The following is a 27,981-nucleotide window of genomic DNA, read 5'->3' on the forward strand; positions in this document are numbered from 1 at the left end:
CTTGTTCAAATATTTCAATGCCAAGATGGGTCTCAGTCCTTCGTCCTTCTTGGCTATGGTTTCCAATGCCCAAGCATCTGAAGTAATGTCTCACCATTCTTCTAGATGCTGAGTTAGTCTGCCTCGCACTGGTGATCTGGGACTCAAGACCTCAGAGGTTTTGAGGCGGCTGATGCAGTGGCTGATGGTAAGGATGCCCCTGCTTGAGCGGGCTTCACAGCTCTCCTCGTCCGACACGAGAGAATCTTCTTTGGACTCGGACCAGCCATTCCCCTTGCTCTTTCAACTGAGGAGTAATAGCGAAGGATCTACCTCCCCAAGGCTGCCCACTGGGGATAAACAGCATAGGCTGCCTAAAAGCGGCACCTAAAGATTTGGCTGCCGCCTTAGAGGTCTGCAACTTCGAGGCTTTCGTCAGCCTTGTTGCTAAAAAGGTAAGGCCAGTCAAAGGGCATGTCGAGGAGTCTGGATTGCACAGCCGGTGCAAATCCTGATTTCCTCAACCACACAAATCTGTGTATTACAGTGCTAGTAGCCATGGCTCTGCTGATGCAGTCAGCAGTATCCAGACCTAACTGAAGAGGCTTCTTTGCCGCCTCTAACAATAGCCAAGAACCAGTCTCTTCCTGCTCCCTCAGTTATGTGCTCTCTCGCCATGGAAATGCAGTCCCATAGAGTGAATGAGAATGTTGCATGGGCACATGTTGAGTTGGCCAACTCGAGCGCCATACTCCCTGCAGAAAATACTTTTCTTGCCCATCCATCTACTTTCTTGTCATCCCTATCTGGAGGGATAGTAGGATGGTTGGAATTTGCAGTAGCTGCCTGTACCACCAGACTCTCTGAAGTGGGGTGTTTAGACAGGTAGTCAGGCTCACTACTGGAAGGGCAGTATTTTTTGGTCAGATTTTTGTTCACTGCCGGATTAGTTTCTGGCGTCTCCCAATTTGCCGCCACCCTTTTTTGAAGCGCAATACGAAAGGCAGTATAGGATTCATCTGTGGACCCTTATCCAGGATGTCCGTCGGATCATCCTGTTCAAATGTGAGGGGAGGCCTACTCCACCCCATATGGTCTACCACTTTGGCCCTTAGCCGTCTATATGAAGCATCAGTGTGCTCCCCAGTCTCAGGTCTTCCAAAATCCAACTCAGGTGAGATATCTACCCCACTGGCCATATGTAAATTATCATAAAATGTCTTTCAACCTTGATTCTTCAGAAATAAAGCTGTCAGGGCAAATTTGGAGACCAAAAAATTGGAGACTGAAAGGTGCATCATTGTTTGAAGGTTCATTCCCCTCATATATTGAGGTGAAAGATTAAAATATTCTTTTCTTGGTAAAGGACCGGAAGTTTCTTCAGTTATAGGCATCGAGGGTTTCATAAACTGGATTCGACGCTCGAGGAGTCTTCGAAATATTTTTGGCTTTGATGGCACCATAGATTTTGATGGCATGGTTGACTCAGACGGTACAGCTAGCGTCGAGGGCGCAGCCTGCGTCAATGGCTCTGCGGGCGCTGATGGAGCAGCTGGCGTCGGTGGCCTCAACAAAGGTTTTAAGTTTTTGGATCAAAGGATCCTTCGATGACTTATCACGTCGAGGCCTCGACTGCTTTCGATGAGATCAGGCCTTCGGCCCAGGCTGGAGCCCTTTCCTTACCGGCTTCTTTGGAAGGCACGTAGGAGCATAGCTTGCCGTGGGTTTTTGTTTTTGAAAAATGTTCCGCATTTTTGCTCTAAATGCTTCCCAATCATCAGGTGTGGAGTTTTTAGTGGGGCAAGATACCCTCTCAGGGGAGGTGTCTGACCAAGTCGAAGAAGGCGACCTACCGTGCCTCTGTTTTTTTACTTCAACGATGATGAGGAGTAGCACGAGCCACTCCTCAATCTTGATCTTTTTACTTTCTTCCTCCGAGGAGAGTCGCCTCTCGACTCGTTGGTCGAATGTGTTAGGCAGAATGCTGTGCAGTTCCCTTGGGTAACACTGCAAAAAGATTAAGACTACAGGAGTAAGCAGTAAACCCAATTGGTAGCAGTCTGCACCACCCAGATTTACCTGGTAGCTGTGGCTGAGCAGTCAGACCTCTCTCAAGAAGAGTAGGGCAGTATATAGATTATACACAATAGGGCTAAAAACACAGTAGAGCAAAACAAACACTGACCAGAGCTTTGTATCAAAAGTATATAATTATTTATTTAAAACACACTTTAGGGAATACACTAGCACTCTAAATCAAAAGCAAGTTAAAACACAGTCAGGTAAAGTATAGACACCTCCCTTGATAACTATTAGACAAGTCAGAGTTAAAACACCACTATTTGTTAAAACAGATGTGAGCGCGTAACCTAGATGGCCCTCGAATAGTTAAATTAAAGGGAGAGAAAAAGGCAGGGCATAAAAATAAAACAGTTCCCAACACTTTTAAAAGTTTCAAAGCAAGGGAGTAAAGGCAGTATACACTGTAGAGGCAAAGTTCATAGGCCAGGCCCACTTTAAATGGAGCAAGGCGAAACGTGCCCAAGATCACACAGTTTAAAATGCACTAAAAGTCTTTGCAGAATGTTCAAAAGAGGTTGAGGTGATTCAAGTTTTAAAGTTAGAAGGTCTGGGGCCAACCCAGTTGGAAAGCCAAGGATTTAAGGGTCACCTTGGGCAAACCGAAGAAAGGGGGGCCAGGCAGAACACAGTACCTTAAAGAGAGAGGAAGCTCCAGCGGTGGCAGTTGTTCCTGGCAGTGGTTGCAGTTTGTTGTTTCGACCAGGGGAAGAGAGGATCTCGTCGAGGAGGAAACCTGGAGTCGTTGCACTGCCCAGGGATGAGACCAGCCGCGGAGTTCGTCGTTTAAAAGTTGCGTTCCTTTTATTCGCGGCCAAAGTGGTGAGGCTTGGCTATCTGGCCGCCGGGGTGCTTGGAACGGGCGAGTCGACCAAGAGACGTCTTTGGAAGGCGAAAGGGCCTAACTGGTTGATCCCACCAGCTCAAAGGAGGAAGATGATCAGCTCTGTCTCGTCATTCAGGCATAGACCATGCAATGCCATCCATGCCTGAATGATGAGATGCACCCTATTCACCAACTCCCTGTCCTTGCCATGATCCCCAGAAAGCGGGAGGAGAATCTGTGTATCATCTGCATAGTTATTGTAGGTGATACCTAGATTGTCCAAATCATCGAAGAGGGGTTTGGTGAATATGTTGAGAAAGGATTCTATCCATCTGATAGCCTGGGTGGAGAACTGAGCAGCGGAGTCCAGATGTCTACAGAGGACCTTGTGGTCCACAAGGTCGAATGCTGCTGAAAGATCAAGTAGTAGTAGGAGTGCTGTCTTTCCTTGATCTCTCAGCTCATCTATTTGGGTCTTTAAGTCAATAAGGGCTGTCTCCATTCCATATAATGGCCGGAAGCCAGATTGTCTCATTCCCAGTAACTTGTGAGATTCAAGATGTTTTAGAATTTGTGTGTACGCCACTTTGTCCAATATCTTCAGTAGAAATGGTACCGTAGTAATTGGGCGGTAATTGGTAGGGATCAGGGGGTCCAATGTCTGCTTCCTGAGAAGCGGGAGCACCCAGGATTGTTTTAGGTTGGCCGGGATGTTACCAGTAGTGAATGAGGCATTAATACGTTTTGAAATAAAAGGAGATAAGTCTCTGGCAGCGTCTTTTATTATCTGTGGTGGATAGATGTCCCCTTTACAGTTAGAAGGTTTGAGGGAGAGTATGATTTTCTCTAGCTCTATTGTGGAAGTTTTGGTAAAAGTGAATTTGTTAGTTTGGTCGTTAAAGATAGCATTGGATGGTACCTGAGGCTGATTTAGAATGTTTAGCGAGTCTTTTTTTAGTTGGATTTTCTTTTGGAGAGTTTTAATTTGTTTCCTAGTGGGTCTTGGATATCTGCACACCAAGTCTGATCCTTGGTGCAGATGTCAGGAGTGGCATATGAAATTCCTTCATATTTGAATTGGAATTGGCAATGCGATCATTGTAAGAGTTTCGCTTTGCCAGGCAAACTTCATGTTTATAATGGCGAGAGATAACATTTAAATTATCCTTCTCGTCAGTTGGGCATAGTTTCCAGGTTGATTCAATTTTTCTCTTTGTCAGGCGTAAGGCCTTAAATTCAGGCGTGAACCATTTATTTAAATGGGCCTTAGGTTTACTTGTACGTAGTTTAAGTGGGGCAATTTTGTCCATAGTGTCAAGCATGATTTTATTGTATTCGTGTACTAGTACACTGGCGTCTAAGTTGTCCGACAGAGCCTTTAGAGTTGGGAGGATGGCTGGAATGATATTATCTATAGTCATATTCTTTTTGTTTCTGGTAAGACAGGATGTTACTGTGATTGAGGCTGTGGTAGATGGCTGGGTGGTTAGGAGATTGAAGGATACCAGTGCATGGTCGGTCCAAGGTAGTGGCGATATGGAAGAGATGTCGGCTGTACAATTGGAGTCGGTAACCCAATCTAGTATTCTACCTTTTAGAGTGAGTGGGACTGTTAACTTTTTGGGATAGTCCTAGAGAATCTAGAGTATTATCAATGGTCAAGGCGTGTGTATCTGCTTGGTCATTAAATCCTAGGTTAAAAAGTCCCCTAGAACCAGCAATTGTGACGTAGTTTTGGCATTGTTAGATGCTAAACTGTGCAGATCCTCCTCAAAGGTCCCTAGTGGTCCTGGTGATCTGTATATTGGGTGTATGGTAAGTGATTGGGTATTGTTTATAGGGAGTTTACAAGATTGTAAGGTTAGGATAGGGACTAATCTTAGCGACAAGTTTGTTTTGAATATGATGGCAATGCCGCCTCCGCGGGAGATCTCTCGGTCTTGCCTAATTATTGTGTAGCAGTCTGGGATGGCCAGCATGAGTGATGGTCCTGCTGCATTATGTAGCCAGGTCTCAGTGATAGCAATGAAATACAGGTTGGCATCAGTGATTAGATCAGCTACATCAAGGGTGTGGGCGATTAAAGATCTTACATTGAGGAGCGCTCCTTTAAAGGAATGAGCTTCCATTTCCAATTTGAGTTGTGCTAGGTTTAGTTGGTTTCTAGTACTAGGCTTAGGCTTAGAGATTTGGGAGTTTGTTTTGGTTGGTAGGGCAGAAGGGAGAATGGAAGCGTCCCTATTATGTTGGAATTTCATTTCATGTTTAGTAGAAGGGAGAAGTCTTCTGGGCAGCTCGTATAATTTATTAAGTGTGGTGCGCAATTTGTAATTTCTGTCATTGAACAGGGAAGGGTGGCATGTACTCCTGGTTCTAGTACAGCCAGGTTCTTTAGATCATCATGGTTCGAATTATTGCTTATATTTAACATAATTGGTAGAATACCTGCTGACTCACATAGGGGGGATTCCCTTTAGGTAGTCCTGCGAACTAGTGATTAGGAATGTGGACATGGCTATTATGCAACAAATAGTACGTAGTCTTGGCATTATGCAGGCTATAGCTATGGAGGCATAGCAGGTTCTTAGACTGCATACGATTTCGCTAAACTGGTCAATGGGCAGCAAACTGGTGAGTTTCAAGAATGCTAAGTACAATTTGCTTGGATGATTGGCAAGGTAGATGCAACTTCCTAGAGTAGTCCAGCGCCTGGCAGATTCTTTAGACAGTCTGGAAGCGATACTGCTAGGGTAGCCGGCAATCAAACATATTTCTAGGCAATTTAGAGACGATTTGTGGGATAATCAGACATTCTAGATGTACAATCTCAACAAGGTGCCAGGGTGCGGCGAATTCTTAGGCAATCTAGATACGAAACTGCTAAACTAGCAGACAATCGAGCATATTTCTAAGCAATTTAGAAGCAATTTGTGGGATAATCAGACATTCTAGATGTACAATCTCAACGTGATGCCAAGGTGCAGCGACTTCTTAGGCAATCTAGATATAATACTACTAAAATAGCCGATGAGCGAGCATGTTTCTGGCAGTTTAAATGACATTTTTAGGATACATAGGCAATCTAGCTATGATTATCTCACATAGTTCACAGTGTGGCTGATTCTAGAGTAGTCTAACTATAATTATTGCTGTAGGCAGCTCAATGTACAACGGTAAACATACAAAATCAGGCGAGTCTGACCAGGAGAATCAGGGTAGCCTCTGTTTTGGTAGAAATGAGTTAAACATGGCTAATTGTTGGAGCACAGACGCGTATAATTATGAGAGTGGCTAGGCTAACGAGCTCACATAGAAGAGTATGGAGGTGTCTCGTGTTGCTGCCGATTGTGATCGCTTGCCTGGTATGTTTTTCCCCTTGCTTCCCGGCATTAAGCTGTGCTCAGAATTACGTCTGGGCCCATGTGCTCCCTTTGATCTCCTGGTTTAGAGATTGAGCGGACTCCCTTCGACTGCAAATAGTCACTCTCCCCAAGTTCTGCCTGTGGCAAGAGCTCACGTTCAGGTGCAGAACATGTACTTGCCTGTATGGCCCTGCTTGCGCAAGCTGCTGCCGTGCCTGGAGGAAAATCACTGGGGGCCCATATGTGGGTGGTCTGCGCAACCCCCTCCCCCGTCCCCCCCCCGCTCTGTTGATGCCTGCTGGGAATCAGTCCAGTTGACACAGCCTCCCCTTCCCCATGTGTGTGTGTTTAGATGCAGGTCGTCCCCGCTTCCGTTCGAGCCTCCCGCGACTCTATGCTTAGTCCGTGGGTCTAGGCCTCCTTCACGCTTGCCCGTGTATCCTCCTCTGCCGTTCCTGAAAGTCTTTAACACCAATGCTCAGGGACGCTGGGTTGCGCAAGGTCTTCCCCAGCCAACTGCTCCATGACCTGGTGAGGGCCCACCAGGACCTCCGCTATGTTGTGCCACGGGGCACCGCTCATCTCCTGCGTTGGCCCTGGCTCGAGTTCTGCTGCGCCTCGGCGGAGTAATTTCTGCTGCTCGCGGTCTCTTTTTCCCACCAGGGAGTTGTGCCTGGTGAAGAAGATGCTTTGTGCTGCAGATGCTTGGAAGTATGGGCAGAGAGCCTGACATTTTGGGCCTCGTGGGGGACAGAGCTCTCCTCACGTACGTCCTCACCTCCCAGCCGTCATCTTGGAATCCCTCCGAACTTTATTTTGACAACTATTCACATTGCTGCTGACATCCCTATGCATTATATACAGTTAGGTGTGAGGTAAAGTATAGGATTTGGGGACATACCGACTCTTGATTTGGATTTCCTGACATAGACTATTCTTAGTTTTCTTTAGGTAGGGGACATCCCACCTTAGCATAGGGCAAGTTAGGCTTTACTCCATCCTGACTTTTAATTTATATAAAACTTTGGATTACACATTTGAATCTGTTGTCTGTCTTACTTCATGATGCCTTCACAACACAGGCAGGCAGGCACAAGTGCGCTGTACGTTTATTTTTCACAGCCATATTTATGTACAAAAGCTGCAGAAGGGAATGTCCTTTTTTAGATAAACTGGTGTCCCTTGCCGCCAGTCCCAGCACATGATGACCCTATTCAAAGGAGATGAGCTGAAGGCGTAATAAGTCACCTTGAAAATGACATTTTTCTCAAAAAGATTGACCCCTGACCCCAAGTAAAACTATGCTGCTTCAGGGAAACAAGAGCCACCCTGACAGTTATATCTAAAAGAAAGATGTCCTAACTTAGGCTACTGTGCTTCGGGGAGTCTCCCTCCTTTTATCAGCTGCTGGCCAGCAAAACTCTGCAGTCACCTCAGGTATTTTTTCTTCTTCAGCCTGTGGTCACGTGTTTTAAAAGAAAAAAGCTTTTCTAAGTTAACACATTGTTTAGGCTTATGTGAGCGATTTTAAGAGGGCAGCACAAAAATGGCAACTTAACACCAGTCTGCCATTCACACCTATTGCTGTTTGGAGGTGGTGGTGCTGGGCTTTAGAGCAGCTTTTAGCAGAATGTGTACTTGGAACCAATGAGCCTGCCTGCCTCAGGTGTCTGCCTGCTTCTGCTCTCTCTAGAGTCACAGATTGCTTTATGAATTCACTGGCAAAGATTGTACGTTTCAAATTCTATTAGGTTTCAAGAATGAGGGCTCTGGAAAAATGTTGGCGACCAAGTTAAGACGGCCTTGTGTCTTCCTCAACATCCACATGGGTGCTCTTCAACTTAGCCCAGTCATCCTGGTGTAATGTCCCTTACTGCTATAGTCTTCTGCTTTCTGTCTCTCTCTGTTGGGTGGACCAAAATGTTGTGGCCTTCTCTGATAACTCCCTCTGGGGAATTTCTAAGACTTTTCAAACTTCAGAGTTCTTCTGATTATTACCCCTGTCGCACCCTTGCCGGTTGTCAGGCTCCACTCATCAGTCTTCTTTCTTAATTCTCTCTCCTTACTATCCCTCTACACCCTCCCTCTCTGAGCCGCCTCCTTCTCTTCCTCCTAGTCTCACTGCGCAGTCTACATCTACTTACCCCACTCTCTCACTTCCTCTCTGTGCTCCCCTCTTGCCCTTTGTGCTCTGATCTTACCTCACTCGCTTCACTCTTTTCTCCATCTGTTCTGATCTCACCACTCTTCTCCCACACACTCTACCCTCCTGTCTCCAACCTACTTGCCTTCTCCCTGCTCTCCAACCTACTTGCCTTCCCCACTCAACTACCCACTCTGTTACCTCCACCATTCTCTCCACACTCACCCAGCCCCACAGGTAACAAGTTTGTCAGCTACTTTTATGCCCTAAAACAGTCAAATACTCCCTAATAAATCAGTTTAAAATACTCAACACAAAAGCAGAACAAAGATGAGGAGTGTCTCCCCTGCTGTTACCCACACATGGGTAGCCCATCCTACCCTTCTGTCTGCCCCCGTTTCTCTAGGTATTTCTGGTTCTTTCCTCCAATGTTTTGATTGTTATCTCCCATTCCTATTCTGCCCCCTGGGCTGGTAATTTTTTCTCTTCTCACCACTGACTCCCACACGGCTCTGTTCTTGGTACCCTGCTCTTCTGCCTCTGCATTATTCCTCTTCTCTGGTTCAATCTTATGGACTATGTATTATTTCTATGACAGTGACTTAGATTTTTCCTAATCTTTTCCTTTTCTGACTACCCATTCCATCTCTTCATGTCTTAAGAGCTGTCCAGTCTTGGATGAATACTCATTTTCTCCATCTTAATCCTTTTAAAACCAAGATTCTTTTCTTTCCCTATTCTCCTGTTCCTCCTGGTCTTCGTTCCTCCCACCCACTCTACTTCCTTTCTCCTCCTCAGCTTGTAACCTGTTACTTTCTACCCTTCTCTTCTGCTTTTATCGAACACTGCCAAACCTATTGCTTTTATCTTTACAACCTTTTGCTTTTATCTTTACAACCTTCACCACAGTCGTCCTTTGCTCTCATTCCAAGCTATGAAACTCCTGATTTCCTCATTCGTTCTCATCTCAACTATTCTGCTCTCCTACTTGGACTCTGTTCTTATTTTACTGTACAGTGCTCCATTTATAACCCTGCAATACGCCTCCTTTTCTTTTCTACCTGCTTGTTTCTTGTCTTCACCTCTACCTCTTTGTTACCTTTTGACTTTAGTCTCCCTTTCTCTGCATTTTTTTTTAATGTCTGTACAGTCTTGCTCCTTCTTACACCTCCTCTCTTCTGTTGTTCCCCCCGCCCCCCAGGCCACTTTGTTCTCCTTCAGTCACAAAATCTCCTTGTGGCTCCTCCTGTTTTCGCTCTTTTTCCCTTCTTGCCCCAGACTATTGGAACTCATGACCACTCCCTATTCCTTCTTCCCCCGCCTTTCATGTCTTCACCACTCTTTATAAAACTCACTTTCTTCCCCTTCTCTCTGGTACTCAACTTTGCTCCTTGTCTGTCAACCATTGTACTGTTAATTTATAATTTTTGTATCTCTGTTATAAATACATAGTTCAGCACGTTGGCAGAAGCGCTTAAACAGGTCAATAAAATACAAAAATACAAATGCAACATCTCCAGGACAGGTTTGGAGCAGTAGTACACATAGTGCCACAGGAAGAACTTCTACTAGTATGCCTGATCGGAAAAGGTAAAAATGCACCTCTTAATGTTCATGAATAATTGGGTGCAAAGAAATATTTATTTCAAAACAATACATTTTTTTTTACAGTTAAATCAGATTTTTATTCATATCAAACGCTACCATTGGAGGGCGTGGGTGTTTGCTCCCGCCTGGGGAGTCCTGGAGTCTCTTTTTACTTGCCCACATTGCCGGTGCTGAAGCCACGCCTCAACAGGACAAGCACAGCGGGCTTCACCCGCGAGGGTGTAAACCAGCGGGAGGAAAGGGTGCAGGTGTTTGCTCCCGCCTGGGTGTTCGCGACTCCCCAGTGGAGCTCTTACAGGAAAAGTGCAGCAGACCCTAGAGTGCCCCCCCGGATTTGGCCCGTCGTGAGGTGAGATAAACATCTGGGTGCTGAGCCCCCTGGTTTCCCTTGGTTTCCCCTGTACAGGAGTATCAGCTTGGCCCGGGGCACTGCTGTAGATATGGCTGGAGCCGCAGAAGGGGAGGAACTCCTCCCCCCCCCCCGCCCCCTTTCTCATCAAATCTATCCTTTTGTCCAACCTGCAAGGCCCCTTTGACTTTAAGGCGAATCGCAAAGTTATAGCAGGCCGAATTAAAGGGGGGTTATTGGGATCCCAAGCAAAATGCTGGGGAAGTGCAAAGGAAGTGTTCGCTTTGGGGCTCTAACATGGACAGAGCACTCACCCAACTGACTGCTGACACCACCTCACCTGTGACCCGAGGGGGGCATATGGGGAGCCAGCATTTGAGATCCTTAGCACCCATAGCCTTAATGGGGAGCTTCTCCCACGACCACCTGGGACTACCCAAGGAGCTGTTTTGAACCCCTTGCCCGATATCACCCAGCCTAACATAATCCTAGATGAACACGTGCCCAATGTTAATCTGCTAACCCCTGGAGGGAGGGAGGGAGGGAGGGAGGGAGGGAGGGGGGGGGGTCTTGATCGCGTGGCAACCGCTGATGTTCTTGATACCCTGGGCAATGGCTGCCAGAGGATCATTTTGGGCATAGCCAAACTCATTCTGGAGGCTGACACCCCTCGGCCTCACCTCCTGGCACTGGTTTCAGCCTTTTCATCTCCTGGCCTGCTATCAAGGCCCAGCCCTCAGATCCACAGATGGCACCGGCAGCTGAGGCAGCCCACTGTTCATCTTCCATCCCCCTGGCACTGGATCCAATGGACCTGGGTTCGGAAGGATCTTGTGAGGGAAAGCAGTTCAGTCCTCCCTGCAGCACTTGGAGCGAGTCTGTCAGTTGTACTTTCAGGGGCTAGCTCCTTCCTACGTTTAGCCTACTCTGGGTATCCAAGCCCCCTTCCCAAGGAAATCGATGCCTGCCAGCGTCCTCACCTACAGCATGTAACATTATGTCAGTCTGCTTCTGTCAACATGTGCTCTCTGAATTGGCTGACATTAAACTATTAATTATTGGTTTTGATTAAGGGGGTAATAGGGGCCAAGGGGGAGGGAGGGAGGGCTGGCAGGGCTGGCGAGGGCCTACCAGCGGACTTGATTAGGGCCCTGGGTCCAGCTGTTGTTATAGGGTCACATCCCCTGTGTCCCTGCCCCCCCCCTCTGCCCCTGGTCCCCCGATCATCCCAACTACGAAGACACAACCAGAAGCGGACCAGTCCCTGTTAGGCAGAAACCTGTGCAGTTCCCTTAGGGACCACTGCAAAAGATTTAGGACTACAGGTGGTTGGCAGTAAACCCAATTGGTAGCAGTCTGTACCACCCAGATTTACCTGGTAGCTGTGGCTGAGCAGTCAGACTTCTCTCAAGATGAGTTAGGCAGTATATATAGTATACACAATAGGTACAGGGATACAGTAGCACAAGCAAACACTGACCAGAGCTTTGGTGTAAAAGTATATAATTATTTATTTAAAGACATACTTGTAAATTACACTAGCACACAAAGAGGTAAATACATTCAACACACAGTCACTATTATATATATATGCAACCCTAATTACTTATTAGACAAGTCTTAATGAGAAACACCACTTATTTTCAGACAGAGGTGAGTGCTTAACATAAGACGGCACTCTAATAAGTTATTAAAAAGGGAGGGAAAAAGGTAGGGTTATGAAGGCACACACATTTCAATACTTTTCATAGAACCACAGTGAGGCAGGTTTGGCAAAGTCTACTGGAGAGCAAGGAAGTTCAAATGCCAGGCCCACTCTTAGAGAGAGCAAGCGAAATGTGTCCAGGATCACACAGTGGGGTTATGCCCAAAGAGTCTTTGTAGAAAGTTCTCGAGATCAAGTCAGGAAAAGTTAGTTAACAGGTCCCAGGCTAACCCAGGTTAGAAAGTCGAGGATTTACTGTCACCCCGAACGATCTGTCGCAAGGGAAGCCAGGCGGGACACAGTACCTGAAAGTGGGAAGAACGCTCCAGCGGGGGCAGTTGTTCCTGGCAGCGGTTGCAAGTTGGTGTTTCGTCCAGAGGAAGAGGCGGTCTTGACGTGGAGGAAAGCTGGAGGACGTTGCGCTGCCAGGGAAGAAACCAGCCGCAGAGTTTCCCGGTTACAAGGTACCACCCTTTTCTTTGCGGTAGTGGTAAACCGTGGTATTCCAGTTGCCGGGCTGCTTGGCACGGGCAAGGCGGCCACGAGATGGTCCAGGAAGGTTAAAAGACGGGTAAACTGGTTATCCCCACCAGTCAAAGGAAGAAGACTCTCCGGACTGGAGATCTCCTCTGTCGTCGGGAAAAGTGGTGAGACCGTTCAGGAGGGCTCCACCGGTGGTGTCGTCGTTGCAGGTCGGCTCGGCTTCTCCCTCCTCGGATTCTTTAGGTCCTGTGGCGACTTCTGAAGTTCCAGTCCCCAAAGCCCTGCTTTTATGCAGAAAACCCCCATTCATTCAGCCTAGCTGTCACTCAAACATGCTAAGTGGTGAGCCGGGTGGCTCACCACTTGGGCCAATCAAACAAGAGTGCGACTTGAGTTGCCGAGGCAACTCAGTCCAGGGTGGCTAAACCCCCTCCCACACCCTCTGTGGTACCCAGACAGAGTGGCACCACTTTTGGAGGCTTCTGTGGAGAAGCCCGCCAAAAAGTGGAACAAAGGGCTCGACTTGGGTTGGAGTCACAGAAGCGAACACAAACGCCATTTTGGAACCATGTTTTGGCAAAAAATACCAACCGGTGAATTTATATTAATTTAATAAACCGGCGGTATGTTCGAGGCTATATTAAAAAGTGGTAGCCTCGAACAATGGGAAAATCCCACAGGAATATATTCGCGGTCGAATATAAAAAGTAGTATCCACTGCCACCAGCCAAAACTCGGTCGGGGGGACTGGACAGTGCCCCCTCGAACAGACCCCGGGGCAATCGAAATTGCCCCGACCAGTACGTCCACAATAGGATGGTTTTGTACCGGTTCTGTTCAGAATTTGGGACTAGTAAAGCCAATGGTGACTTTACATGCCCTGGGAGACAGTAGTCAGTCCCAGGGTATGGAGTCTATGTTTGGGGGTCGCTACGACACCCCTGGGTTACGGCAAGGAGGGTGCTGTGTAACCCATATACCAAAAACACATGAAGCCCTATTGGGTAAAGGACCCCATTGCCCATAAAACACATTCAAAGTCAAAGGAACACCTCAAATCATGTCTAAGAGTGGGAGGAAAAGAGTCTCACTCTTATCAGGCGAAAAAAATAAACCCCAAAAATCCAGCAAAGCTGCTGGTGGACTCACTAGGTTTGGGAAATTAGCCTTTACAGAGAATTCTCCCTAACAGTCCCCAATTCCAAATGTACCGAGAAAGGCCATTAGGACCCCTACCCTGGGGGTTGAGCCCCCACCATAGGTAAATCTTGCCCCGAGGGTCCCGGGAAACAAGTGCCCAGTTGGGCAGGTAACCATTGCACAAAACAGTTGCCCTGGGAGGCCCCTGCGCTGGCACTATGCCCATGAAGGACCTCGAAGTTCCACAGTGTTCCTCCATGGGGTCCTAAAATTGCCTATCGATGGAAGAGAACCAAGGGATGCCTTTCTGAACAAATGCCTTCACTAGTTGCGCTCTGTAGGGGACTGTGCTTTTGTGTCCAAGGTTTCTATTTTGGAGTGCACTAGACTGACCAAGGAAATGTCTGCCAGTTCTGACTCTGTCAAATTGGTCTTTAGGGATGACCTCATGGCAAGGGATGTTCTGGAAAAATGTAATTGCCATGGGCGGATCCAAAGAAGGGGGATTATAACCAGCTCTTCCCCCAACTCTGCGGCCCTCCCTGGTGATTCCAATAGTAACAGACCTCATTCTGGAGCGAGCCATTCTCTCTTGGGCCCAATGCAATTCAAGAGTTATACGGGGAATGGGGTTGGTGGTATTGAATCTTTGATAGAGATTTGCCTGGTGGCACTTAAGGAGGGTCTTTCTTTCTTTCTTTCTTTCTTTCTTTCTTTCTTTCTTTCTTTCTTTCTTTCTTTCTTTCTTTCTTTCTTTCTTTCTTTCTTTCTTTCTTTCTTTCTTTCTTTCTTTCTTTCTTTCTTTCTTTCTTTCTTTCCCCTTTTTCCGTGCACTGATGTACCAACACCCTAGAAATGTATTGCCTGGATGAACTTTTTATTCCTGAAGACGACCTTTAACTCACAGCTTTAAAAAAGGGGAAGTAAAATACTCCTACTTCAAAACCGTATCTGGGGCACACGCTACCTGGTCCCTCCACCTCTCACTCTTACTTTCCTCCTTCACACACTCTTCTATTCACTCACCCTCCGCCACCTCCACCGTCTTCTCCACCTCCACTGTCGTCTCCACCACTACTGCACCTGCACTCTAACTACACTGCTATAGTCTCCACCACTCTCCTCCACAGTCTACTCTCCACCGCTTGGTCCACCAACTCCACTCCCAACCTGACATTAACACCTTTCACTCGGACTTTGACTGGTTGTGTTTTTATATTCCAGCCTATGCTCTGGTGCTGATCCTCCTGGTTTGCATTGACCCTCCAACTCACTCTTCTCATTTGCCAATTACTGCCTCTTCTAATCCTCAGCGGGTTACAGTGGGTTTTTTAATGCTTTAAAAAGTCTAGTTAGCCCTGCACCTTTTTTTGTCTCTTGCATCGCAGCAGGTAAGAACAGTTCATGTTCGTTGTGGCTGGCTTCTGCTGAAGGTTAGATTTAATCGACCCACTCATTTGTTGTCTGCTTGTTGAGGGGTTGCGGTTTTCTCATCTTGAAAGATGCATATGCATATTTAATGTTTGTATCTGTGGGGGTGCCAGTTTGTCTCTGTGGTTCGTGTCTGGGTTTCCCTTGCTGCGGAGTAGGTGCTTGTCTGGTTAGTGGGTCTGCAACACGCAGACCTGAAACCTGGCCAATACAGAGGCTGAGCGGCACTGTGGATGAATGCCACCATGTGTGTTCAGGGTAGTCAGGGACTGGGGTACTCCCAACTCCCATGCCCCGCATCTGGGATAGGGCAGGTTCTCCATGCCTACTCTAGTTTGAAGGTCCCTGCTCCTCATCCGACAGGGTCATAACAGTAACCGTCTCACACTAAGTTGAGATCACAGAGGAGCAGTCACTGAGACCTTGAACTATTTAGCACAAAAAGTCCCTTTGACGTAGAACCATGTAGTACAATAACAATCTTAAATTACACCAATCAGTATGTCTAAAAACTTGTTCTCATCCGATCTCCTAATGACCACACTGCAACTTGAAGTTTTTGACTACACAATTTATGCCTGTACTGGATTAATTTTATTTTGTGAGTGAATTCTATTGGCATTCATAATTGGAAAAAAAATTCCTGATTTTGTCTATATTTGGAATTTAGAAGCTTGAACAAGAGTGTGACAGGGTTGGTTGCTCAAGCTCCCTTAAGGAAGAGACGCATTGCGAGAGGTTGGCGAAATTAACATATTGCCTGTGAATTGTTTAATGGTCTACTAATGGTGAGAGTTGCAGAGCTCCTAGAGGCCAACACACCGAATGGGGGCCTGGACGGTGTGGCTGATGTGTCCATTGAGGGCAAAGGCTTGTTGGGCAGAGCCACTGGACCAGCCACGACAGGTTCATTGTGGGGAACGAGAACCCAGCGTGAGTTCAGCTGAGCTTCCATGGAAGTTCTTTGCCATAAAGTATATATACACTCGGAGATATATCCTGGCAATGAGTCATGTTCTTCTTTCTCCTCCTAACTCTGGTGAGTTCTTGCTCCCAGAGATCTCCCAGGCCCCTTTAAATTTGTTATCTCCCCCTATCTAGGTGCGCCAGACCCGCGTGCAGCCATCGTCCCTCCCCCCCCCAGGCCGCTTCCCTTCTGTGTTTTCTCCCGCCTCCTTAACCCGCCCACGGCCTATGATTGGAGCACATCCAGGTCTTAACTGACCTCCCTGGGCAGCCCTCTGCCCGGCAGCCCCCTCGGCAAAGGGCGGCTCCTACATTGGCGGCTCCAAGACGTGTCTGCAGGTGTCCGCAGGGGAAGCCACCAACACAACTGTGTGGCATGGTGGGATGTAGAGCAATTACTCTACTCCAGAAAGCCCTTGCCACTCTACCTTACCTCTCCATAACATAGATTGCCATAGAATTACACCATGCATACTTAGTGAGATTTGTGACCACCAGCCTAAATCCATTCTTGGCTAGACAATAAATGTTGCGTTGCATTATGCACTAACATACTAGCCAATGTTAAATAGTGCCACACCTACAGAGAATGGTCAAGATTAACCTGCATCACATTTAGACAGGTGTAATAATGTTGACAGGTGCCACCCTTAGATGGAATTCTTAACCTTAACTGGCGTCGCATCTAGATAGAAATGTGAATGTTAGCATGCGCCACACTTAAATGAAACTGTGAATAATGACAAGTGCAACACTTGGATGGAATCACGATCACTAGCCTGCCTCACATCTAGACAGAATATTGGAAATCAGCAAACGCCACACTCCTTTGGAATAGTGAATGATAGCAAGCATCACACCTAGACATAATTGCAAAGACAGCAATGCCAAATAACCAATCCACTAACAATTTCATCACTATGCATACACCTCTCAAACGCTAACCAAACACAACCACCAGCCTAAAATACAGCAATTGGCACACACTTCACTACACTGCAACAACAAAACAAACCACACATAGGCTTGTAAAACAGCACACGACGACTACCGACCGTAAAACACCCCAAGCCCAGCCAATGGACCCACCGGGCTGAGGCTGCCAACAGCACATCACTGCTCTGTTGCACTTTTCCAGCTTATTCCCACGAACTCATCCCCCTCTCCCTCTTTCAGAGCCGCCAGAGCGCCAGGGGACCACTCCGGTGGTGATAGTGCACGGTACAAATAGCCTTTAACATTAACATATGTACTTGAGTTTTTTTCATGTCTCGCAGCAATCCAAACCTGTGAGAATTTTCACTTTTTCCACTATAAACCCCTGAAAACCAAGATTATCTTTTCCTTTCCTCTAATCCCCTCAGCATGCAACCTGGGCGTTACTTTTGACCATTTTCTCTTTCTCCTCTCACATCTCTAATACTGCTAAAATCTCTTGCTTTAATCTTTATAATCTCTGCATGTGTCCATGCCTAATTTCAAGCCACAAAACTATCTTGACTGTCCTCTTTTTTTTTTTTGGTCTCACTACTGCTCATCTCACTCCCCTATGCTCAGTATACAACTCTTAACTACCCTACCTCCTCAATGACAGCTTCCCCTTCTTTCTATTCTACCTTTTTACTTGCTTTGTCTTTTCCAGGGGGGGGGGAGAGGAAGAGGGAGAGGGAGAGGGACCCAGACCCCTAGTGCCTGTGGTATTTCTGGTTATTCCATGCACAATGCATCTAGCCCCTCTCCTCAGGAAGCGGTAGATGAGTTATCTATGTAAATTGTTGCCAGTCCGGTATGGTTAGCCTGTAGATAACTGATTCCCAGATGATTTATAGTCCTTAATATGCACTGCTCGTCAATTTGTATGTATATTGAGCCAACAATAGGCATCAGCCTTGGCTCATTCTGCACACCTCTGTCACAGCTGTTGCGCAGTATGACACTGCACATAAGTGTGCGCCTGTATTGTGGGTTCAAAGCACTGACTCTTAAAATGCATGCACTGTTACTTATATTAATATAATGTTGCATCGGTTTACAGACAATCATATTCTTTCTGCTAACATCCTGCACCGTGTAGGGCTCCTTTTTTATTTAAGAAGACCAAAAACTGACATAACACATTTTCTATCCAGGTCCTCGACTAGTGGTCCACTTGTGTATGGGATCATTTATCCTAACCCGATTCCTAACTTTAGATGTGCTATTGCAAACTCTAAACCTGTCACCTAAATGTAATACAACACTCCTATTAGCCTCGCCAAATGGTACTTCAATTGTGGGGGATCTTATACTCTGCGGTCTATACAAAATTGGTTTCCAATGTGTCCAAGAGGTGGAGAAAATGTAAAAGGCACATTAATATTGCTAGCAACTTTTTTTTTCTTCAATGGACAAAATGTTATGCAATCGGGTACATGGGTAAAGTTCTGTTATGTCTGGTAGGTAAACTAAATTATGAGGCTTGTGGAATCTGCTTACACCACATGCTATGCATAGGCCAACATCTAGTGGAAGCTGCAGAGTATTCGTTTTTGAAACTCGAAAAGGCACGTCGACAGGGCGTGCCAGTAATACAACCTTAGTGTGACGTCTACTGTACTCCCGGTGCTTCACGCGTCAAGGTCCCTCAGATTGTTTTTTCCACCATCATAGCAGGACGCATATTGAAGAGTTCCTTCTTGGCTGTCGCCATTATTTAGAAAAAGTTAAACTATAGTTAGGGTTTTCTGTTTTAGGGGTTTATTCTTTTTCACTTCCAGGGGGGGTTTTTCAGTGTTTTCAAAAATGTTCAGAATCTGGTTTATCTGTTTTCCCGTTTGCCCCCTTCAAAAAAACGCAGATAACTGTTTGTTTTTTCCAGTGTAATAACACAAATAATCTTTTATTGTTTCATTGCATGTATAAGTAGGGTAATGTCTCTCAGAGTAAAATGTTATGAACACTTTCCAGAGAATAAAGATGAATGTGCTAATCCAATAATATCTAACTCACTTTGGTGGAGATGAGGATTATTTTAACTGTCAAAAGAAATAAACGCCAAGAAGATAACTGTTTATCAAGTGCTGCTGACTAAAAAATGAGAAGGGAGTCCCATTAATGTACCACGTGAGACTTGACTGGAGGGGGTGAGAAGGCCAAAACTGTTTGTTGTGCATGGGAATATCAGGGTATCCTATGACAGAATGTTGAAAAGGTATCTCCGCAGGTTAGGTGATTGTTGTTGGGAAGTTTTATGTTTATACCTTCCGGTAAACCCCAAGGCCTTCTCCTATTGTTGCTGCAACATAGGCATTAAAATGTGTTGTTTTGACTGGGGATGAGCATGGCTGTCCCGCTTCACTCTGTGTGGGAACCTTTGTCTCCATTTCGAAAATCAAAAGTTGGCACCCATGAACATACTTGCAGTAAGTGAACATATCTTAAAGTGAAATATACAAATGTAGTTCCCCTTAGAAGAAAGTGTGTAAGAGAAAAGAGCATCGGACTTTTAAAAAGGTAATTGACACCAGAAAAATAACCTCAGAGAGGAAAATGTTCACATAAATGAAAAGTACTTCTACTATAGCAAGGTATTCATAGACATATAGAAATCCTTATAGAACTATGGTAGGGAACAATAGTACAATTGTGACTATTCCCCCCATCTTGACTGGCAGACTATAAATACCAGAATGCAATTCAGCAAAAAGCAAAAAATGGCCTTTGGGTTTTGCAAGGCTTATAACAAAATGCAATGTGTGAAAGGGTTACCTGTTTGTGTTTGACAAATGCAGGTTTCATCTAAGATATGATGGACGTATTAAATTCTGAAAATAATGTAGTAAGTTCGTTTTAAACTGTTCTGCGTAATGTTTGCCGGGAGGATGGCGTTGATTTAGGCAACTAACTTGTGCTTTCCGAATTAAATGACTGTATTTCTCTACACAGAACGGTTACGAGTGTCTTGTCCAAAACAATGGTCTCTTAAAAGAACCATAATTTATAAATTGCTCCTAATTTTAAAACTCTCCTTGAAGAAAGTGCTACATAGCAATTAGGGGGCCTGCGGCTTCTGATTGGCTGCTGGGTGCTGGTGCTCTAGAGAGGCACAGTAGGTTGGAACATGATAGTGACTCTGTGGCCTCATGCAAACCTTGTACATGGAAGACTCACACAGCTTTCCTTTAAAGCTGACAGGCAGCTGAAGCTTTTCAGCGCTCAGAGGCCGGTGGTTCTGCTCCGGGGACGTCACCCGGCGGCACTAGCACGAGTCTCACCACACAAAACACACATCCCACGGCCAAAAGTCGACCATGCTGCTGACCGAAAGACAACACACAGCGTTGAGGGGAGGTCTGAAATTTCTTTGTCCTCTGGGCCATCTCGCTAACGATCACCACACGACAGGCCCCTGAAACAGACAGTGAAGTCAGTTCCAGACACTGTGTCTAAACCCTCGAAAATGCTCAGCCGCTGACGACCAGGCGTCGAAAGACACGTCAACGGCCTCCAAGAAAGGCACACAAAGCTTGAAGATGAGCGAGTTAAACAAAAAACACGTCCCCGAGACCCTGTTAAAGGGCCGTACATCAAAAAAACAGAAGTCTTCAATTCCACAAAGGGGGGAAAAAGCCAAAAGCAGGAATTTTAGTACACCAGAAGGCACTCTTATCGGGGGCAACGCACCATAATAAAACTCCTACCCCAGAGCCACCACCTGCACCAACTACTCTGACTCCTGCCCTCTCTGCTCTGCCAAGCTCCTCTCAATGGACAACAGATCAATTTTTAATAAGGTTATGAGGTGTATGCTTGGTTTTATTAATTTCTTTGACCACACGGAGGTCCTGCAAAACCTCCAGGAAACACCTCAAACTACAGAGCTGGGCAGTAGACAACCGCCAAAAAAGCCTGCTTAGACTACTCGCAGGCTTCCGCCTCACAAGACCTAGGGCAAGATACTTACTATTGTACCATGCAAGACTCCCAGGACCCTGGCACTTATACAGATCCAGATAACCAAGGGGACACACTGGACGTTGACCAATATTACGATGACGATGATGGCGTTTGTCATCCAGACACCAGACCTCACAGACCCACCGGTGGATAACCAATTACAATATAACGACCTGCGCCTGAAGGCTGCAGAGCACTTCAAGAAAGCCTGGTACACAAGGACTTTGTTGAAGACATCCTCTGTGATAAATGGTAACCCAATTTATCCCCCTGTTGCAATCATTGCAGAGACTCATCCAACCCTCTCTGCTCTTACCAAATTTAACGTGGGCAGTAAACCTGCGCATCGAGAAGATGTTCAGACTGGCCCCTACATACCCCTTATACATTAGGGGGCAGTTAAAACCTGACTCTTTAGTCGCGGTGATACAAGAAAAGAGCGGGAACACCTTTGTCCTCTTCCGAAGCCCCTCCTGATAAGGAGAGTTAGAAATTGTTACGCCTTCAGAAGGAAGGTGATCTTTTCGGCAGCTTACCAAACTAGAATTGCTATTAACACAATTCTTTTGGCCAGTTACAACTGTCACAAGTGGTATGAGATCGCCGAATAAATTGAATCTGTCCCAGAGCCTTCAAAACACAGCTCTCTTTCACCATCACAGAGGGGAAACAATTTGTATGCAGCGGACAACGCAGGAAGAATCGTGGCAGAAGGCACACTGATTAAACGCCACGCAAGGCTATGACAATCAGGCTTCAAGCACAGGCAACCCTTTGTTTGGCAAAGCGGTGGAGGACGCTCTTAAAAGCGCAAAAGAGGAATATGACACGCTCAAATCATTAGGGCAGCTCACCAACAAACTATTTGGACAAAGAGGAGGTTATAACTCTCGCAGTTTTAGAGGTTGGAACTCTCAACGTGTATCAAATTATAATCAAGGTGGCAAAGTTCGTCCTGGGGTTCGTCACAGGGGCAGTCCTCACAACAGGGGTTTCAAAAATGGCCAAAGAACGACTCGAAGCGGCAGCAGATCCTCCTCCTCTAGAGGGGGATCAACCCACCCTAAACAATGATCATCCGCTTCCGGTTCCCTCCCATGTCACTCCAGTAGGCGGACGTATTGCACACTTTACCCACGCATGGGAGGGGACAAGTGGGCACTTTCCACCATGTCGGGCGGTTTTTGTATAGAGCTGATCCAACAACCAATCAACCACCCACCAAGACAAAGGCACACCTCATACAACCTATCCTATTGGAAGAGGTAAAGGACACCATAGAAATCGTCCCGGCAGACCAGGTAAACAACGGTATTTATTCAATTTACTTCCTTGTGCCAGCGAAAGACCTGACAATGCGCCCTGTCCTAGACCTGCGCCCTTCGAATACCTATGTCAAGCCACAAAAATTCCACATGACAACGCTACAGGAAGTAATCCCACTGCTGAAGCAGGGGGACTACATGGCAACCTTGGATTTTAAAGATGCATACTTTCAAAGTTCAATGTTCCAAGCGCACAAAAGTTACTTGCGTTTCAAAATAGCAAACCAACACTACCAGTGCAAGGTAATACCCTTCTGCATAGCCTCTGCTCCAAGGGTATTTACCAAGGTATTAGCGGTAGTGGCAGCACATCTACGCAGGGAATCAATCCAAGTGTACCCTTATCTGGACGACTGGCTGATTACAGGGGAGACCTACCCCAAATTTGCAAGCAAAATACCCAGAGAACAATAAATCTCCTGTTCCAATTGGGTTTTTCAATGAACGAGAACAAATCAAGTCTCGTACCAAGCAAGACCAAATAGTTCTTAGGAGCTGTCATAAAAAAAGAGAAGGGTCTATTCTTTCTGTCAAACGAAAGAGTGTGAAACATGCTGCTGCAAATACCTCAGTATAAAGCCGGTCGCCAAAAAACTGTACGCAAACCAATGCGCTTTCTTGGGATGATGGCATCATGCATTTACCTGGTCCCACATGCATGGCTGCGCATGCGTCCTATGCAAGAGTGGTTGGGGAAATGATGGTCTCAGGCAAGTGGTCAGTGGGTCGATCTAGCGGTAGTTTCGCCAACCCAGTACAAGCTCTACGCTGGCAGACAAATGAGAACCCATTCAGGGGAAAGCTCCTTTCACAACCCTACAGGGCAAGCAGTGTTCACTACAGACTCATCACTCACCGGGTGGGGAGACCATTATCTTCATCACAAAGCGCATGGCCTGTGGACGCAGATCACAGCCCAGAATCACATAAACCTTCTGGAACTAATAGAAGTGCTCAAAGCATTGCAAGCCTTCCAAGTGCACCTATCAGGTCAGACAGTACAAATACTCAGACTGCACTGCTGCCATGTTTTAAATAAAAAAGCAGGGGGGCACACAATCTCCAAGTGTGTCTAGGTTACCACAAATAATGTTTCTAACATTGCAACATGTTCCAGGGGAATTCATTCTCTAGCAGACTCACTAAGCAGAGATCCTCTACCACAAAAGCACGAATGCAGCTTGACGAGGATATTTTAAACATCTTTGCACTATGAGTATGCCCCACCCCTCGACTTGTTCGCCACAGGACACAATATGGAATGCCCAAATTTTCCATCCAGATTTCCCCAACAAAATTCCAATCAAACTCCTGTGTCCCTACAACATGCTTATGCAGCACGACAACATTACACCCTCATCCTCGGTCTATGAATTTGTCAGCTTGGGTCCTGAAGTCATAGAATTTGGACATTTAATACTACCTCAAATATGTATGGACATTCTCAAGAGGCATGTAAACCAAACACTAGATATTGTTGCTTTAACAAGTGTAAGAGGTTTGTAATATGGTGGCAATCAAAAGAAATAAATCCTATAGAATGTACTCCATCACACATTCTTCATTACATGCTCCACGTACTAGAATCGGGACTAGTTTTTAACTCAAAAGTTCACCTATCTGCGTACACCACTTCTCGGAGTAAGGTGTCCTGGTGGAAAAACCCTGTCATTAAGGTGTTCATGGAGGGCGTAAAAAGACTCTGCCCTCCAATTTCACACCCGCCTCCAGTGTGGGACCTAAATGTAGTACTTGCTATTCTCGTAGGAACTCCTTTGACCCTATGCACAGGTGCAGCCTTGAACACGTCACATAAAAACAACTTTTCTGGTGGCTGTCACGTCCATAAGAAGAGTCGGCGAACTACAAGCTTTGTCAGGGCAAAACCCTTTCTTTGTTATCAACAAAGACAAATTGGTATTAAGAACGCACCCTAGGTTTTCAACTAAGTTCCTTTCTAGGTTCCATATCAATCCGTCCATCGAACTACCAGCTTTCTTTCAAAATCCATCAAGCTCCGCTGAGTAAAACCTCCATACACTAGATGTAAGTATGGCGGTCCTTTACTACGTAAACAAGACCAGACCGATATAGAAAACAGACCAACTGTTTGTCTCCATTGCTCCTGACATGGAAGGAGACCACGTTTCCAAAAATGCCATCTCCAGATGGATAGTCGGATGCATACAGCTCTGCTATTCTGTCATATAAAACACTGCCTTTCACACCAAGAGCTCACTCTACAAGGCTTATAGGCGCTATCTTGCCTTTATCGCAAACGTCCTGCTGAACACCATTTGCAAAGCAGCTACATGGAGCTTTATCCATACTTTTACTAACCACTACTGCATTGACACTCGTCTTAAGGTGGGACAAGCTGTGCTAAAGCATCTATTCGCTGCCGTACCTAATCACAACCTGCCACCTTCTCCAAACACTGCTCGCTAATCTATGCATAGCATATGATCTAAGCAGATTCCCCAAACCTCAGAAGGGATTCATTACTCACCGTAATTGTATTTCTGATGCTTTTATCTGCTTAGATTCACATGCGCCCACCCTTCCTCCCCTATGGAGATCTATTTTGGACTTAATCTGTTATAAATTTGCTTTACTCCACCTATACTTGCGCTACACTTCATGCAACCTAATGTCAGAAAACAAACAATCTGAGAGACCTTGACGCATGTAGCATCATAGGTACAGTGGACTTCACACTAGGGATAGTATTTCTGGCACACCGTGTCGACGTCCCTTTTCGAGTTTGAAAACAAAACCTGTAATACTTTGTAGCTTCCACTAGATGTCGGCCTACGCAAAGCATGTGAATCTAAGCAGATTGCTGTGAGTAATGTATCCCTTACACGACCTGCAGGTCTGGGCAGATTTTAAATGTTTTTTTTTACGCTACCTCTGACAGTCTTTTACCCTGCCAATATTTGTATTGTATGGTTTTAGTGTAGAAAGTTTGTTTTACCTGATCCTTGTTTTAACGTTTGTACGGACTGCATGTGTTGGTTTTATGCTGCATGGACCCGAAATAAACTGCTGGTAATTTGTTTCCATCACCCTGCTTACAATTGAACGCGTGCCAGTGGCTTTGAACTATGTGCAACCTTATGAGCACTTTGAAGAATCAAATTAAGATGCTTGAGTGTGCAGTCAGTGAACTGTTGGAAAGCTCAATTTTGTATCAATGAAATGCAGCAAATACAATACATTGACATTTTTGATGTTAGCCAACATGCTTTGTGCCTCGAGTTTCTGTATTTGTGTTCTATTCACAATATTAATCGCACTTCATAAATGACATGTTTGTTTTTCTTTTTTTTGTTTTCTTTTCAGATGTGGCTTTAGCACATCATCCATACTAAGATCTTACTGGCATGCAGGCACCTATGTTAAACAATCATAAGGAAATTACACGTTTGGTGCCTTTTCTTGGTGTCCTCCAGTCTGCAAAACCATACTCCCCTTCTCTGTACCTCAAAAGTAAATGGACAAAACGTGACTCAAAGGAGTTTTGTTGTTAAATGCTCCTATTTTTATACCCCTTTTATTGTCAAAGCTTGGTGCTTTGTATTAAGATACCCCGTCCTTTTCGCAATCACCCTGGAATCCAACATGTCAACCTCGTCGCTGCGCCGCCAGATGAAGAACATAGTTCATAACTATTCCGAGGCGGAGATCAAAGTGCGGGAGGCCACATCCAACGACCCATGGGGCCCATCCAGCTCACTCATGTCGGAGATTGCAGACTTGACATACAATGTTGTAGCTTTCTCGGAGATCATGAGCATGGTGTGGAAGAGACTGAATGACCATGGCAAGAACTGGCGTCATGTGTACAAGGTAATGGACTACTAGAGCTTCCTCTCTATTGATTGTACTATTAATAAGGATGAACACCTCTGTGTGCTAGCAGAGTGGAACTGTGAATGTAACTTGCAGCCCTCAATTTTCACTAACCATTGACAAGTTATAATTGATGAACATGAAATGGTGTACTGTGTGCATGTGGAGAACTAAGAGGGCGAGTGAATTTTTATGCCTGGCTAGTAACTTGCTTTATCCCCGTTTACTATGTGCGACATCTCGCCAAATCGCCTTTTAGATTTTTTGCCATGCTTAACTTGGGGATAGTTCAGTAGTGACTAAGTCTAAGCATCACCTAGTGCAGCAACTCTATGCGCCTACCACTGCATTTGTAGACTGTTTCACTATTTCTTGTGGGTCTGTTTTGGTTCGTGAGACGTGTGTGATGTTCTTCCTACAAAATAAGCTACAATTTCAGGGAGTCATCAGTGTATTCTGTTCTTCTACAGTTCAGGATAGCGATGCATCAGTCGGGGGTGCAGGCTTGGAACATTAGTAGTAGGTAGTTCGTGTCTGTGCGTTGATAAAACTGTGACTGTCTTTTTACTGGTACTGTGTAGGCAAGAGGTTGCAGGTCAATGCTCCTATATATTATCAGAGATGTCTGCAGTCGCTGATGGTACCAATTTGGATTCCTGGACACAGCCATGCATTCTTTTATTAGTTCTTTATTTCTAATGGATACATTCCTCCCACAGATGCTTCATCCTAAGGTCTCTCCATGCTCTGATTCATAGCCACTATGCACAGCTCTGTACCTGCACTGTCATCTAGGTGGCACTATTGGCATCTCCAGTTTCGTATGCAGTAAAAACACAAAGCAGAACAAGGTCTTTGGTCATAGTTCCTTTTTTTTCTGCTGTACAGACACTGGAGTTTTGGAACTTCCACATTTTATTGCTGCAGTGTAAACCTTGTAGGGAGTGCGATTTAAGACAAATAAAAATAATACATATCTCTGATCATTGCAGATGCTGTTTGGTGTCTGGCAGTGGACCATACCACAGAACATTAGAAAATTGTGGGTCTCATCTTTTCATGCCGCCTGACAACATTTAGGTGTACTGTACATGACCTTAAACAAACTGGGCGAAGAAAAGGCATGCTTTTCTTCCACTGTGCCCTCATCTGGCCAGAACAGCAGAGTCTCCTTCGGTGCAGGAGCATGACTCAAAAGCAAGGGAGAAAGATGAGCAAAAGAAGCAGCAGCGTTCAAGATCGTGCATAGTCTCTTCATTCTGGGCATATCTTCTGCTTGCATGCATGCATTCAGTCATTCATTCATAGGCTTTATTCCGACAGCAAAAGTCATCAAAGCATCACAACATAAATACATGGTATAAACTTAGCTCATGAATAAAATGATAAAAAATTCGTAGATCTAAATCAGTAAAACAACAAAACGTGAATAAGATGGGGAGGGGTGAAGCCGCCTCCAATGTGATGCACATAGCCCTATTTCCATGCTCATTTGTAAACCTAACAAGGGCCCACAATACCGGCCAGCTTAATTTTAGCCTTCTCAATCTGCAATGTCCACCTGCAAGACGCCATGACCCTCACCCCCAGATAATCATATGAAGCAACCTGCTCAATTACTCCATCCCCCAGGGTAAGTCTAAGGACCTTCTGTTTCTTCTTCATATTAGCGTTAAAAATCATGGCCTTGAGGTGTTCAGGGGGCACGGAGATGGAGAGTCACTAGACATGTGTCTCCCGTGCTGGACCCAAAGTTTAAGAAGCCCCCACTCCCACCCCCACTAGGGGCCCCATG

General features: G+C 45.7%; 1 protein-coding gene across 8 annotated transcripts in view; it reads left to right on the forward strand.

Moving 5' to 3' along the window:
* The window catches only part of EPN1 (epsin 1), an 835,995-nt gene that overhangs the window by 116,134 nt on the left and 691,880 nt on the right, over positions 1-27,981 (forward strand). For 5 of the 8 annotated variants that reach the window (XM_069606941.1, XM_069606925.1, XM_069606967.1 and 2 more), the window contains exon 1: positions 25,807-26,183. In XM_069606941.1, coding sequence (XP_069463042.1) covers positions 25,956-26,183 — 228 coding nt within the window. In that variant the 5' untranslated portion in view covers positions 25,807-25,955. Of the gene's footprint in view, positions 1-25,676; positions 26,184-27,981 lie in introns of those variants that run through there. The other 3 variants (XM_069606952.1, XM_069606915.1, XM_069606959.1) reach the window with 2 other exon arrangements.

This window comes from Ambystoma mexicanum, chromosome 1p, assembly GCF_040938575.1.
Source record: "Ambystoma mexicanum isolate Mex_15411 chromosome 1p, UKY_AmexF1_1, whole genome shotgun sequence".
Classification (NCBI taxonomy): Eukaryota; Metazoa; Chordata; class Amphibia; order Caudata; family Ambystomatidae; genus Ambystoma; species Ambystoma mexicanum.